Source organism: Neovison vison, chromosome 1, assembly GCF_020171115.1.
Source record: "Neovison vison isolate M4711 chromosome 1, ASM_NN_V1, whole genome shotgun sequence".
Lineage (NCBI taxonomy): Eukaryota > Metazoa > Chordata > Mammalia > Carnivora > Mustelidae > Neogale > Neogale vison.
Window position 1 is genome coordinate 21,961,521 of NC_058091.1, and position 16,718 is coordinate 21,978,238.

The following is a 16,718-nucleotide window of genomic DNA, read 5'->3' on the forward strand; positions in this document are numbered from 1 at the left end:
AATGCACAGAACCCTGAAGGTTTAGGAGAGTAGAAATGAAAAGGACAGGGGTTCCAAGCCCTGCTTCAAAGTTGTTTACTTATTTATTCTCTGCTTAAGATTCTTGGGGAGATGGTAAGAGTAAGGATAGAATAAAGAAGGTGCCAAGTAAATGAGAAATGGACCACCTAAGATCAATGAAACCATACTTTTTACTAGAGGAACGAGGGAACCAAATGCAGCACATTATTTTTTGTTATTTTGGTTTAATTTTGAGATCTCTTCACTTACACACAAAAAGTAAGAACTGGTTTTATTTACTGTTGATTTTTTTTCCCTCCTGTGGATGAAGTAACTAAAGCCTAGAGGAATGAACTAGTGCTACTGAACTGTTTAAATTATTTTTGTGTTAATAGTACACTTTGAGTATCTTTTTCCACATTACAAAAAATCTTTCTGAATTATAAATGTTTTCCTTACATTATTTAACAATGTACACTGTTTTAAAAAACAAATAAACTGAATTCAAACCTTAAAAAAAAAAAAAGGAATAAGTACCTTTCTGCTTCCATTAGCTCAAGGGTAGCATCCGTCGTCTGCCACTGAATGCTGCGTGCCGACCAGGATGGTGCCTGAGAAGCCATCACCATGTTTTCTGCATCGCTCAGTCTTCAGTGCCTGGGAGCACACAGTGCCTGGCACTGGATTAGATTAGATTAGATTAGATTAAGGATTGGGATTAAGTTAGCCTAAAATAGAATAGGAAGCACCCAGGCAGAATGACTTCAGGGGATGCCCTCTATTCCCTGAGTTCACAGCCCTCAAATCTCACATGCAATTCTGTTCTTAGGATTTAATTTCCTTGCCCCTCTCTAAAGTGTTTCTGTGGGCATCACACCCCTGTTGCACTATCTCTTATAATACAGAATGATTTTTAATGGTAATGGCATTTCCCCTCTATTCTGCTCCTTGGAGACCGGTGCATGCAGGATGGGGAGAGAAGACATATCAGAGTCTGAAGGAGAGGAATAGGAGGTACGAATATTTAGGAAGGTATAGCTCTCTAAGCAGAGAGTAGTGATGTACAACTTAATGGGAATGTTAAGCGGAGCCCAGTTGAGAGTTGGTTTTGATCGTGTAGAATTTGGGTGGGAAACGCTATGGAGGAGAAGGTGGAAATGTTTGGGAAATCCACATTTCCCAAGGTCTCTGCTGGGGCTGGAGGTGTCTGTTGACAAGGGCATGGTGTATGTTGAAGATACAGTTTCCTGAAGGTGGGCCATGCCTTCTCCCGTTAGGGTGTAAGGAGAGGAGAGATGTGAAGGGGGTGTGTGAACAGTGGGCAGTGCATTTGTTAGTTCTTACATTTGGAAGGAGACAGAGGAGAGTGTGCTTTGAGAAGAGGAAGGGAGAAGGTAACGGGTATATTTCCACTGCTTGCCCCGGCAGGGCTGCTGGAATTTCTCTAATGACTAATCCAGGAATGGTTTGGATGGGTGGTACCATTCTTTCTTCTCGTTGTCACTCATGTATTAAATAGTTCTGGGCTTCCCATTGGAATGATTGCAAAGAGCTATTCAGAGACAAGGGAGCTGTCTGCGTGGTCAGCAGAATCCTGGGCTTTTAATGGGAGAAGGTTTGAGATGATGGATCATTAGAAGTATTTTCAAATTCCAAAGAACAAGCCTATCTCCAAAGCATTTTTCCTGTCTTTCCTCAGAGAGTTAGAAACACTTTCACAACTCTCTAATTTTAATTTTTCCAACATCCTTGTGAGGTAGGTAAGAAGATATATTCTTACACTTTTTTTTTTTTTTAACAGATCATGAAATTTCATGACAAGTAGTTTCCAAAGAAACCACGTGGGGCCGAAGTGTGAAGCCAGTCAGAGCAGTCTGTCTGCTGAGAGCAGGGCTGCGGTTCTTCCTGCTGAAGCATTTTGTTTGGTCTGTGCTTTCCTCTTTTTATTCTGACCTTCCGGCTATGGACTGTCTTCCATGCAGTAATGCAAGACTTGGCACGGACTGATAACAGATTCAAAGAGTGCTAACTAGGGGGGCTCGCCTGTCGTTCTGAGACTAGTCTGCGTATCGAACATGCTTTTCTCTTCAGGCATTGGGCGAGGTTTCAGAACTTGCAGAAAATGTCCCTCATACATGACGCTGTTGAACCTTGGGAGCTGTCTTTTGTCCGGCAGCTCAAAAAGCCTTTTCTGGAACATGAACTGCTAATGAAAGGCAGAATTCAAAGAGAGAGAGAGAGACAGACATTGCTAATCATTATCTTCCTAACTTCTATTGTCTGAGGAGAAAAATAATTCTATTGATCTGCCCAGCTGAGATTTACCCCTGTCAGTAACAAAGACTTAATCTCTAACCATGGTGGATGAGTAATGGACGAACAGCCCATTTATCCTGGGATGTGAAAGCCTGAAAGATAATGGAACTTCTCCCCTTTGTTTAACAGGGGATTTGAAACAGGCTACACAGAAAGCGTTGTGTTTCCTTAAAGCATAATGGTCAACAAGATAAAGACTTTTACGTTAAGGGGGGGGGTCTCTCTGTTTTAAAGAGATCTTGGTGACAGATTCCCAATTGAATTTTGATTTTTCTTATCAATGAAACCTTAAGGTAGCTCCTTTTTATATTTAATTTAATTGTTAAAAAAAGCTTAGGGCCGGAGGACTCTCAGGAAATCCACACCCTTTTGCTTTTAACCAGAACTAGGCAAAATGAAGGATTTGACTGGTTACATGGTGAGCTCACCGGTTACAGGACTAATCAGCTCACCAGTTATAGGACTAATCTCAACCTTATTCTGAAAGCAAATGCTAGAATACGATTGTATTTTGTGGTTTGCAAACTTTTTTCATTACAGTCCACCAAACTTAGGAGGACTCTAATCCAATGTATTCAATATATGAAATCAAGATTCCCTTAAAATTTCATCAGCTTTTAAGGGATTTAAAAAAGATACTTTAGGGGCACCTGGCCGGCTCAGTTGGTAGAGCGCACGACTTTTGATCTCGGGGTTGTGGATTTGAGCTCCATGCTGGGGGTAGAAAATACATTTAAAAAAATAAAAAATAAAATCTGAAAAAAAGGGTGGGGGACAGCTTTGGATATATTATAGCAGTGCTCTGAAGGTATTCTCAGTGCATTCTGTGAGACTGCAGCCAAAGAAAGAGGATTTATTCTGAATCAGGCTGCACCATCACCTAATTTTTGTGAGGAAAATGCATAGGTGGGCAATGGCCACTTAATTTTGTTAGATCTCTGTGTTCAAGCCTTATAAAACTCTATCAGTTTCTGGGAGAATGAAGGAAGAGATCCCTGCAGTTTTGGGTGGAAAGGAAAAGCAGAGGAAGGTGAAAAAGGGTTCTCTTTTTGCAGTCAGAATTTTACATTCAGAAGATGTAGAGTCAAGTTTTTTCAATGTCCATATATCTGATGTTTTGTATTTTACTATTTGCTACTATTCTTATTTTGAAGTCTATAAGGAGAAGTTTGGGGAATGCCAAGCTCTGCATTCTTAGGGTCTAGAACAGTCTTTAAGCATGTTCTACCTTGCTTAAAACTAGAAAACTAGTGTTTTCTGCTCAAAAACTGTTAAATAAAATCCAAATAGCTTGGCTTGCTCTTTCCTAAGCCTGCCCACGATCTTCCCATCTTCAGGACAGGGTGATCCTTTCAGATATTAAGAATACATAAGCAAAGTCTAGAGGCAGGAAAGTGCAATGGATGTTTGGGGTATAGCCAGTAGGGGGGTGCCTGGCTGGATGGGAGGGGGTGCGTGAAGACCGTGTTCATATATATATATATATATATATATATATATATATATACCATTTCCAGCATTGCAGGGTCCTTGAAATCCTTGGTTGTGTACCTTTCACTGTGCTCCTCTGTGTGCAAGAGACTGGTCACTGCAGGGAGACAGAAATAAATAATTCACCATCCCCATCCCTGCATCTGCTGTGGGACCGGGGCTGGTGAAAATTGCTGCAGGGAGTTAGGGGATGGGTTACCTGGGGGCCAAAGTAGAGCAATAACCGGAATTTGTTCCCTGGTTTTTACATAACAATTTCCCCACATGAGAAGCTGACTTAAAAACCCACAAAGATGTTAAAATAAGAACCGCGGCTATTAAAAACCTGTTCCAGTGATCTCATACTTTGCGGTTGAAGCAGCTAATGGTAGCTACACACCCACAATATTAACAAGACACGGAAATTCATTCCCCCTTCTTTGTCGTCCAGCTTAGAGCAGCTTTTCTCTTGGCTGCCCTTTGTGAGGGGAGCTATTTCTCCCGCTTCCTCTCCTGGCAACAGCAACATTCTTTCAGACGGCGTTTGTCTCCCCTCTCTGAGCAACCCTCTAAATCACCGGGGGAGCTGGGGTTGGGGGACTGGAGGAGGAGAATAGCTCCCTTATCTCAGCGGGCCTCTGCCCCTGGAACATTCCTAAAGGAGGTGTTGGGGATGTAGGCTCTGAGATCAGCTCTGTATCTAACAAGGACGGTGCAAGCTCACGGTCAAGCGAGCAGGACTGGCTGGGTCCTGAGAGGCCAGGGATGGGCAATCAGTGTAATGGCCCTGACAAGGTCTGAAGTGTAAAAGCCAGCACAGGACAAAGGTAAACTCAGAAGTGCGGTGAGAGACTCCTCGGCACACAAACCCCTTAGAAATCGGAAACGCAAAGGAGAAAGGACACGTTTTAGAGCACTGCAGGTCAAAGTGGGAAGGAAAAGACCCACCAGTTAAATTGGATCTAGGCGCTTTCCCAGAAAATAGTGGCAAGCTTAGCCAGCTACTCCCTGGCATGTGATGGTTGTAAAGGAAAGAGGCAGCGGGCTGGGTAGGAACAACAGGTGCAGAGATGTGCTTTCATTTCCCTTTTTTTTTTTTTTTTAAGATTTTTATTTATTTATTTGACAGAGAGAGATCACAAGCAGGCAGAGAGGCAGAGAGAGAGAGGAGGAAGCAGGCTCCCTGCCGAGCAGAGAGCCCGATGCGGGACTCGATCCCAGGACCCTGAGATCATGACCTGAGCCGAAGGCAGCGGCTTAACCCACTGAGCCACCCAGGTGCCCCTTTCATTTCCCCTCTTATGTCCAGGCTCAGTGAGCCCGAGCCCCAAACAGACTCTTCAACACATAGGCAGGAGGAGTATAAACCAATGCAAAATGAGAACGTATGTCCTTCCGACTTTCAGGGAACAATAGTAACACATGACAGACACGTGACGGCACTTGCTATGCGCAGGCGCAGTAATGTCCGTTCTTTAGGAAGATCAATTTATTTACTCATCACACAGGAAGTTACTATTATTATCCCCATTTTACAGGTGGGGAAACTGAGGCGTCGAGAGGTAAGGTTAACTGGTTTGAGGCTCCACTGCCAGCGAGTAGTTTAAGGGAAGCTAAGCTTAGAGTAGGGTCTTCTGCTTCACACTGACTTTTTGGCTTTGCTCCTTAATCTACCTTCCTGAGACCATGTCTCTCCAGCTCACTGGGGTCCTCTGAGCTGAACGGCGCTGCAGTCTGGCTAGTGCTGCAGATATCCAGGTGCTACAGAAATAGGGACAGGAGGGCAGGCAGGAACAAGTCATGGGGAGGAAGAGAAGGGCCATTAAAAGGGCTCCTAGGGACGCCTGGGTGGTTCAGTGGGTTAAAGCCTCTGCCTTCGGCTCAGGTCATGGTCCCAGGGTCCTGGGATCAAGCCCCACATCAGGCTCTCTACTCAACGGGGAGCCTGCTTCCTCACCTCTCTGCCTGCTTGTGATCTCTGTCTGTCAAATAAATAAATAAAATCTTAAAAAAGGGGGGGGGCTCCTGAACTTTTGAATATGAAGACCCTTTGTTCATTTTTAAAACTTTTTTAGTAACTGTACTTAGAGGATTGAAGGGGAACATTTGAAGGCGTGGATACACGGACACCTTGTCGAAAGGGCTCCTGACATCCTACCCTTGACTCTCAACCGTTTCCATGGAGGGGGAGGGGGACCCCTGTGCTAAGACTTCAAAAAGTTTTAATCATGAACCACCTGAAACACGTTAAAATAAAGATTTGGAGACTCGCCTCTGACTTAATCTCTGGAGGTGGGGCTTCTGACCTACATTTAAACAGCTCCCCAGGTGGTTCTCCTGCAGGCATGAGTCTGAGAATCCCTGCATCAAGGTCTGAAAATAATAGAGTTTTTATGCTATCTCCAGGGCTAAAGTGGTAATGTGATGAGAAAGTAAAATGGCTTTTGACCTCAGGATTTTTTAATATATTCACAAGCTAAGTTGAAATGACAGAGCCTGGAGATTTTTGCCTTTGGGTCTGCTGAGCTCCACTTTATCCTGTCAGTTCCCTGGTGATCTTATCTGACCTTCAGAGGTTGTTTTTTTTTTTTTTTAAGCCCTTGACTTTGGGAAAATTTCAACCAGGAATGTTTCTGACTTCAAAGTGGTCTGTAGCCAGGAGATTATTTCTGGCATGCGTCATAATGATAAGATGAGCCAAGGGTGAGGGAGGGGATATGCTCCATAGGTGGTCCTAGGAAAGAGGCAATGTTTTGATAATTCTTAACCTAAGCTTCTTTATTGTCATAAAATCTAGGACAGTCTCATTGTGGGAGTTAATGTCTGTAAATAAACCTATCTGACGATATCTCAGATATGTTTTCAGAATCCAGTGTGTGTGTGTGCGCGTGCACGCTGTGTGTTTTTTGAACTGTGTGTTTTTTGAACTTCATGTCCAGGTGGAGGGCTTACCTAAGAGCCATCAGCCCACATAATTTCTACCCCATCCATGTTCCATTCTCCCCATACCCACACTTTTCATTTTAGTTCCTCTTTCCCAACAGTTTCCATGAAGCATTTCCTGACTCTTCCCAACACCCTTGGGTCAAAAATGTACCGAGTTGGAGGTAGTACCTTTGAGTCATCCAATATAGGTTTGAATATGATTCTTTTTTTGGGTAGGATGGCTGAGCAACGGGTACTGGAAGAAAAGTGCTATCTTGGTTGGGTATGATGTCCCACCTGGTTGGGTGTGATGTCTGTCTGTCGACCATTCCAGGGTTGTGGCTGAGACCCACCCCATGCAATGCACTGCAGGTGTATGGAGGTAAGACTCCACTGTGTGTTTGAGGAACAGCCTAGTTAGAAGAAAGATTAAGCAAGTCCACAAATGCTGGAGTAAGTTAAACACCAGGCCTGGGAGAACACAGTGTTAGCAGATTCAAAAGAAGCAGTAAAGGCTCATGATCTCTCTCCCAAGCAGGCCAGGGCATTAAGCCATTCCCCAGGCATTTCCCATAAGGCTGGCACAGAGTCAGCTCTATTAGGTTGGAGCTAAGCAGGGGTGCGATTTTAGGCGGGGCTTCTGGCCCTAAGCATCAGTTCCAATGTCTGTCGTTCTATTATGACTTTGTTCTTCTAGACATTGAAAACTTCCATCTTGGTGAGTTCTTCCTTTAACATGGATACTTCTGATATTGAACTGGTATCTTACCATGTAGCTATATCCTTAGGCTGGGGAGGATGAAACTGATTGACACAATCCTATGTAGGATACAGCTTGAGATGGGCATTTGAGGGGGAATCAAATGTGGGTTCAAGTGCAGTAATGGCAGAGTGGGAGGGAACTAAAAATAAATGGCTTGGTCCATCTGTTTGCCAGAGGCTGGCTCAAGCTATTTTTTGTGGTTTCCCACTGATGCCAACAAAGCAATAATTGATGGCCTTTGAATGGGATTGATCTGGGCTTTTTTGGTGCATTGAAAAATTAGTAGTAGCACTTCATATCAAATGACCTACAATTTTGCTTTAACTCTGCAATTCTACTCTTAAGAATCATCACCAATTACAATGCATACATATTTGATCCACTTTTTCCTCTTTATTTCAATGGTTATTTATTCAATGCATATCACATGCCAAATACAGTTCTAGGAATTGGGATTGTAGAAATAACCAAAGCAAAGTTCCTGAACTCTTGCTTTCATTCTAGTTGGGAAAGATGATAATAAACAAAGCATCATGGTGCCAAATCTCATGAGTGGTTTTCAGCCCACATTTCATTTGACCTCTCAGTGTCTTCTTTCTAGAAATACTTTCTTCACTTGGTTTCTGGGACAACACATTCTGTTCCCTTACTGTCTACTTCTTTCAGTATCGTTTCTTGACTCCTCTTCATCTTCCTGACCATAAACTGGTGGACCTGGAGCTAAACCTTCAAATACTTCTTCCCTCCCTTATTCAACATCAATATGCCCATGATCTAAAATTTCTATTTCCATCCCTCCCTGCTACCCTGAATTCCAGTCTTTTATTTTTTATTTATTTTTTTAAAGGTTTTATTTATTTATTTGAGAGGGAGAGGGATCACAAGTAGGCAGAGAGGCAGGCAGAGAGAGAGGAGGAAGCAGGATCCCCAGCGAGCAGAGAGCCTAATGCGGGGCTCAATCCCAGGACCCTGGGATCATCATCCAAGCTGAAGTCAGAGGCTTTGACCCACTGAGCCACCCAGGTGCCCCTCCAGTCTTTTAAATGTGACTGCCTACTTGACATCTCCACTTACCTGTCTAATAGGCTTCCAAAATTTAACATGACCATCAAGCTCAAACTCTTAATTTCCACCCCAATCTACTCCTACTTTTAAGTCTTTTCTTTCTCAGTTAATGGCAATTCCGCTCCTCCAATTACTCTGGAAAATCTTCGGAATCATCTGTGACCTCTTTCTTTCTTTTCAGTCCATCTTGGATCCAACAGATTTAGCTACAGAGATGTCTGTCTCAGCACTGTTTATAAAATGAAAACTTGGAAATGACCGAATTATTCAACCAACAAAGATTGGTTTAATTACAACATGTGTGGCCATTAAAAATGATGTTGTAGGATAATAGATTACTGTTTAATGATCTTTTTATTATGGAAAACTTCAAACATGCTCAATAATAGAGATCTGTGAACCCCATCATCCAGTTACAACAATTATAAACTCAAAGCTCTTGTTGCTTCATTTATACCCCAGGCTATTTCCCACCTCTCCCACTGGATTATTTCTAACCAAATCCCAGACATCATATGATTTAATAGGTAAATATTTGTACCATATATAAGAGCAGATGATAAAGAAATATGCATATGTTTTCATTTTCATAAACTATATGCATATATGCATAGGAAACAGTCTCATGGGATAGCTATCTCTGAATCACGATCTATGAATGATTGCTGATATCTTCTTTTGCTTTGTGTACATTTTCCTCAATGAGCATGTATTACATGTCTTGGGTAGGGGTGGGGTTCTAGTCCTTTCTAAATTTTATTACTTTAATTCAGGCAGGATACTTCATAGTGAAAGGGAAACAACCACTTTGGAGAGGTAAGGACCCTTGTCTCAACTTCTGTTCTCTCTTTGGACAGTCTGTAATTAAAAATTGCCCTATTAATGTCTATCGTGACAGCAAGGTTCCTCGCTCTACTGACATTTGGGGCTGGATAATTCTTTGTTGTGGAATGCCATTCTTTGCGTTTGGGCTGTCTTGCAGCATACCTGGTCTCTTCCCCATTAGATGGCCAGTTGCATCTTCCGCCTGCCCTCGCCCGTGGTAGCAACCAAAAATGTCTTCAGAAATCGCCAAATGTCCTCAGGGAAGCAAAATGACCTCTGACTAAAAACCACTACACTATCACACGTGTGCTCATTTAAATGTATGGTGTCTAGGAGATTAGCGGTAAAAATGTTCTGTTTTACTCATTTTGCTGGCTGAAACCTCAAGAATGATATAATTTGTGATCTGATGAAAACTGCTTTTGTGGTTACTGACCTGCACATTTAAGTAACCAACCTATGACTCAGTGGCTAGTGATTATCTGCATTTTTGAAACATATCCAGAAACAAACATGACAGGTTCAACTCCATGAGAAAAGCAAATGTTGTAGATGAAGGATGGCTTGTCAGCTACGGCCTTGATCAGATTTCCTCTCCAGCCCACCAACTAACCCCTTGCACTATTCATTATCCTCCATGACACACGGAAATGTGTGGAAGTTAAAAATGGGAAATTTCTTCCTAGAAAATTAATGATGTTGCATACACATAAACAGTTCTTTTTTATTAGTAATAAATGCATAGAGACAGTTGTAAAAGGTGAGGGAAAAGAGCATTTAAATATTGCACTTTATTCGGATTTTTTCCTCATAATGGAAACATTATTAGAGAACCATAGAAATGAGATAAGGGAAAATATGAGGTCATCTTGCCCATTTTCTTCAAGAGCGACACTGTTCTGTGTGCCCCCTCCCATCTCCAGTTCAGACTCTTGTTAAATATCCCCATTTTCATCATACAGGATACTTCTCATGTTTCCCCCCTGGAGAGTAACTCAGCACATGAGCAGAGGGCATAAATTAGTGAGATCATAATCTTCAAAAGATTACTTATTTAGTTAGCAGCACTGTTACTGGTTGCACAGAAAATAAAACCTCTAGCAAAGTCTACATCAGACTTTGGTGATCCAGGTTGATCAAACACAATACGCATCATGTCTTTAATGGTTTTACATCATTATACAACTGAATGGAGTAGGTCTGGGAGTCTTAATTGTTGTTTTTTGCAACTGTTGGAAGCTCCTAATTCTAGACAAGGTATAAGATACTTACAAATTCCTTATACATTCTGAAGATCTACTTTGGAATCAGTGCTTAAATTTCTTTCTTTCTTTCTTTCTTTCTTTTTTTTTAGTGCTTAAATTTCATTTTTCATGGCAACATCCAGGGTTTTCTTTAATGGTAAGTAATCAGCTGAATGCCTTCTGTGAAACAGGTATTATTTACGTTACTGAAGGTTTACTATTTTATGCAATCTCTGTATCCTACCAGAAACGTAGGTCTATTTACACACGAGAGAATGGAGGCTGAGAAAGGTGAAATAATTCATCCAGAGTCTTACAGCTGCTGAAAGGCAGAGTCCTGATTCAGCACATAGCTCAAGTCTGACACCCAAACTCATTAAATAGTCACAGAATGTGAGGTTTTCTCTAAAAATTTGGGTGTGTGGGGGAAATATACTTGCTTGAATTCTTTAAAACAAAGCCTGAGGGCTGCATCTAAAGAAAAAACAAAAGTCCATTATAATGGAGCATTCAGGAGCATAAGGACTGTGTGGCCCAGGGAATGGACTAGATTGGGCTGTTAGATGTAGAGAAATAGCCCAAGTGCTTTGTACTGTGACAAAGAATAGATTGGCTCTTTCTGAAGCTAGACAGATTTTAGAGAGGAGGGCTCCTTAAGGAAAATTCCTGAGATTCAGGGAGTGGGGGGAAGGGAGCTCCATATTTGGTTTCTGTGTCTATGCTGCAGGCTGTTAGGGAAGAGGCTAGGTCAGGGGGGCTAGTTTCCTGTAGAAGTATAGAAAATAGAAGTGTAGAACATAAAAAGAAGTAGCCACGGCTAAAGAAAACAAACCCAAATCCAAACGTAAACCCCAAGCCCAAACTTCAAACAGGTTGTGTGAAAGAATCCTAACAATTGGAAATGAACAGTCAAAACCGGACTCCAGCCTGTGAGCATTCAACCTGATTAATTAAGGTCAAGGTGGTGATGGAAATACCAGCTGGGGAGCATTTTGCCGAAAGATAAATTTGTCCTTCTGTATCTCTGCAAGACAGCAGGGAGGTGTGTTTGGAGCTAAATTAATTTGATTTACATCATGCCATGGTAACTTCTGTTCTCTCTCCCTGCTGTCAGATGTCTTCGCTGGCTCTTTCCCTCTCCTTCACCCCCACACATTTCATAACACGGAGAGAAAGCATGGATTGGCTTCAGGCAGAATTTAGAAATGGAATAACTCTAATTTGATTATTCGGTATCAGGTGCTATTCTCTCCTCCCCCTCCCCTCTTTCTTGAGGGAGAGAAGTTGTAAACCCGAGCCTAAGTGCTATATTTTTATCTTGCGCTTAATGGCACAAACTGCTTGACAATCAGAACTCGCTCCTTGTAGCAAAACCTGGCAGCTCACCTATCCTCCTGTGTTTCTCCAACAATACTAATGCTAGAAAACGAAGTTACCACCCATTAAGGACCCTGTTAGGAATGCGCTTTTTCTGGCCATGTAGCTTTCCGACTCTGCCAAGCTCTGGAGGCGGGGGTGGAGGGCGCCCCTTAGAGACGCCCCCCCCCCGGTTCGGGTTCGGGTTCGGGTTCTTGCCTCCAAGCCGCCTGCGCCTCCAAACCCCCGCCCGGCAGGGCGCCCCGTGCCGGTTCCCGTGGCCCCGCGCGCTGGGCTGGGCTGGGCAGGATAAGGTTACGCCGAGGCTGTGCTGGACCGCAGGGAGGGAGGCGGGTCCGAGCCCGCGCCCCGGAACGCTGATCACAGCCCCGGGCCCGGGCCCCCGCCATGGCGCGGGAGAGGCCTCCCGGGAGGGGCTGCGGCGCCCTGCGCCGGTGTGTGCTCGGCGCCGCGCTGCTGCTCGGCCTGCGGCTGTGCGCGGAGCTGCGGCCCTCCGGGTCCCGACCCCCGGCCCGCAGCGCCCCGCCGGGTCCGGCTCCCCGGCCGCCGGGGCCGCACCTGCCGCCCGCGCCCGGCCCACCCCGCGGCGCCAGCAGGAGGCAGGTGACCTACGTGCGCAGCGGGCGCCGCGCGCCTCCGGAGGGCGGCGGGAGCGGGACGCCGGAGCCGGGCTGCTGTGCCCCGCGCGGGCATCCCCGCCGGAAGGTCAGTTGCAAACTGTGCATTCTTGGGCCTGACACCCGAATCCCCCTCCTGGGCGAGGCCCCCGCTCGGCCCCGGCAGGCCGCCCCACTGGACCTTCAGAGAAGTCTTCGCTTCTCCCACCTCAGCCCTCTCTGGCGGCTCCAGTGGTGGCATCCTTCAGTGCCACCATATAACGCAGCAGGACCGAGCCCAGTGTGCCCCAGTATCTGCTCGGCGTCCGTCGCGTGCCCGAGCCCCCACCAGATGCGCAGCCAGCCAGGAAGGACCAAGCCCTGCTCTCGAGGAGCTTACATTTTAGTGAGGAGAGGGTGTGAGTGATGGGCAGCGGAAGGAAAAGCAAGGTGTTGGGGTGTCGTTTCTATTCTGTGCTTCCCACCGGTTTTCTCCTTGAGGCCCGGTCGAAGCCGGCAGCATAGCCACTGTGCGTGGCTTCTCCACTGTACCTTCGTCGCGGTGATGGAGATCACTTTCCAGCCTAATTTCCCTTCAGTTGCGCCGCAGACATTGGCAGGGTGATCGGCACAGGGTGAGAAGCCGAGCCCCAGGTCCTCCTGATGGCCAGTGAGTGGGAACCTTGAGGACTGTGTAATAACCTAGGTTTGTCTCACAGCCCTCGACAGTGTTGCTCTTCCTACCGCATTAACTTCTTGGCTCACACCTCAGTGAGTGGTTTAACCTCTGGTTGGTTGGTAAGCCTCTGGCCTCCTCACCCTCCTTTTGGAGCTCAGTCATTTTAAGAGCTGCAGGTCGAGCTGAGCCGGCCTGGGCCTCCTAGCCCATTAACCCTAACTGCATCCTCTCCAGCAACTTCTCTCTGTTCCCCAAGAGCATACTTTTTTCTTTTAAACACTTCCTGTCCCCCACCACCCGCCTCCTGGGGAGAGGGAGAACTCTTCCTTTCACTCTGCTGCTTTCTTTAGCTTCCCAGTCTAACCTACTTTCGGTGTCACAGCCCACCATTTCTTCCCCTGTTTTCCTTTCCCCCAGGCCTTGCCTCTGGCGCACAATACCCCTGCTGTACCCACCTGGCCACCAATGTAACCTGCTCAAATACTTTTTTCTATTTCTGAAACCTCACTTCCCAAGTAAAGTCTTATTTTGCTTTTTGACTTCCTTCTTCATGCTCCTGAGGTGCTTAAATGAACATGGTACCACTTTACGCCACCAGCATACCTTTGCCAAGGGCTTCCCATGTTCCAGATGCTTCATCAGGTGCTGGGGGCCCAGAAGAGTTCAAAGTCGGCCGAGGGAGGCACTCACCTTAGGCCTCTAGTAATGGGACCAATACTGTACTACTTACAGTCTTGCACTCTGGCTGAGGAGTCAAAAAAGGCTAACTGGGGCACCTGGGTGGCTCAGTGGGTTAAGCCGCTGCCTTCGGCTCAGGTCATGATCTCAGGATCCTGGGATCGAGTCCCACATCGGGCTCTCTGCTCAGCAGGGAGCCTTCTTCCTCCTCTCTCTCTCTCTGCCTGCCTCTCTGCCTACTTGTGATCTCTTTCTGTCAAATAAATAATAAAATCTTTAAAAAAAAAAAAAAGGCTAACTGTGAGGGGACGTTTGACCTAGGACTTGATATTTCTTTAAAGTTCAAGTTCTTTTGTTTCTCTCCATGTCCTCAGAGGTCCCTTCTACCCTTCCCTGTAGTTTTCCTCTCATACCCGCCCTCAGCCTCTGTTGTTTCTGTTGTCACCTGTCCAAGAATCACTCTTAAATCTTGGTCTCCACTGCAGACAACAGTAACTGGAGTCTGTCCTGCAAATGGAAAGGGTTGGAATGCGCGCAGACTCAGAGGGTCCCTCAAGGGAAAGTTCACGTCCATCCCTTTGAGGAGTCTGCTGCTGTGATTCAGGCTGGAGATGACCGTGGCTTATATGCGGTGGTAGAGGTGGAGGTGTGAGGAGTGATAGGATTCTGGTTGTATTTTGAAGATGGCGGGGGGGGGGGAGGAGAGTTTTTGTTACTGTTCAGCTTTGTTTTTTTGGGGGGGGGGCGGTGCTGGACAGAAATCAGGAGGTTGTTTTTAAACATGTTGAGTTTGAGATATTTTTTTGACATCCAGGTGGAAATGTCAAACAGGCAGTTGGGCATACGCGTTTGGAGTTGGAGGAAACGTCAAGGCTTAAGATAGAGATGTGGGAGTCATCAGTGTACAAGTGGGACTAAAGCCATGAGACTGTAGAGGTCAACTAGGGAGTGAGGGTGGCTACCAGAACCAAGTCACCTGGGTCTGATCCCGGGGGCTCTGTTTTATTAAAATTAATGGGAAAAAAACAAAAGGAAATATACGTGTAGAGTCTGGTATGTTACAAACACTCAATAATCATAGCTTTAACGTTCAGTCATCGGTCCTTAGTCTCAGCCGTTTTCCAAATGTTGCTTGTTGTAAACTATCTTCATTCCTTTGGCTTACGTGGATGCTCTTACTTGTGGGTGGGGCAGTACTCCTTTCCCAGGATTCATGCCCTTTCTGTCCTTGAACGGTCAGGTCAGGGGTCATCGCTTGGAAACCTTCCCCTATCTGTCCTACTTTCTTCTATGCTGATCCTTCCCCAGTTGGGAATGACAACAGAGATGGATTCTGAATTGTGAGTTGCTTTGCCTGTGTTAAGACCCGGTAATTCATTTAAGATTGAGTGTTTTGTTTCCACAGTTGTTCTTGATGGAAAGGATTGTATTTCCCAGAGTGACCTCTAGGAAATGCTTACTCCCGAGACACCAATATGTTTAAAAAATAAATAAATAAATAAATAAATAAATAAATAAATATGAATCTTAGTATCTCAGCCTATTATGGTAACTCTAAATGTCTTTGGTTAAAAATGTATAAGAAAGAATTAAGTTTATTATTTTTAAAATACTGTTTAATTTTTTAGCTTCCTAAGGAAGAATTGTCCCTGGATTTCCTTTCTCCCATCTATTTATTTACTTTTTTTCAAGATATACATTCTAACTTCCTCACATTCCTAGATAGTGGGAATCTGGAATTTGTTTCATTTTGCCCATTTTTTTTTTCAGTTGAATTAAAACATTCCTCAAAACGGAGAAGACCAGTTATCTAATCTGTTCTCCCACTTCTGCCGAACAGAGTTTGAGATCTCTTATCTCCCTGGGGACAAATCTTGTTCCTTTTTTAGCCTCCTATCAAGATGTGAAATGTAAGCTCCATATGGCATTAAATAATTGGTATAATGAAAGTTTGAAAGTTCTGTGCTTAAAAACCTTAGATCTCACTTTATTTAAATTTTGTTTGTTGAGAATAATGGTAAACAATGTGCTTTAGGTTCTTGGTTACTTTGTGGAAGGCACCTACCAGATTGGCGAAGGAGAGAAAGTTCCTTTCTATTTTGAGGACGCCTTTTGGTTTTGGGGTGGTTGAAAACCTGCATGAAATAATTGGGCTGCCGAGGGTTTCTTGTCCACGTGCTTCCTTTGCAGGTGTTGGAGGCACAAAAATTCTGCAATTATATTGCCACTTTAATCACAGTTTATGCTTCTCTTCCAGAAAATAATCTGTTATAAAAAAGAGAAGTGTAGTCCTCATATAATTCTCCCCCTCTTTCCTCCTTCCCTGTTTCACCAGCCATGCAAGAACTGGCTCTAAATATTACATCTTCTTTCACAGCAGAGATTGTAACCTTAGGGCATTGTGAAATGGGGGCAGAAGACACACAAATACTGCCTTTTTGGGTTAGGACTACCCTGCAACCCGTGCACTTTTGTATATACAGAAGCCTTCCCTCAGAGCTCTTAGGCTCCCAGATCTGCATACCACACATGCATAAACATTTTCCAGGAATTCTTTTTCTTTTTCTCCTCTCTGTGTCTTTCTGGTTTCTCTGTTTTAGACATGTGCCATGATCACATGGGTGAAGTGTTTTGTGGGGGGTATTTGTTGAGCACTAAGATAGGTCTCCATGATTTCTTCTTTTTTTTGTTTTTTTAAGATTTTATTTATTTATTTATTTATTTAGAGTGGGGGGGAGGGGCAGAGGGAGAGGGAACAAGAGAATCTCAAGCAGACTGCC

The 16,718-nt window shown here is 44.5% G+C and overlaps 1 protein-coding gene across 1 annotated transcript in view; it reads left to right on the top strand.

Annotated features, from left to right (window-relative positions):
• The first annotated feature begins 12,372 nt into the window (after positions 1–12,372).
• The window catches only part of METTL24 (methyltransferase like 24), a 98,671-nt gene continuing 94,325 nt past the window's right edge, over positions 12,373–16,718 (top strand). The window contains exon 1 of the mRNA XM_044244425.1: positions 12,373–12,690. Within this exon, the coding sequence (XP_044100360.1) occupies positions 12,373–12,690 (318 nt within the window). The remainder of the gene's footprint in view (positions 12,691–16,718) is intronic.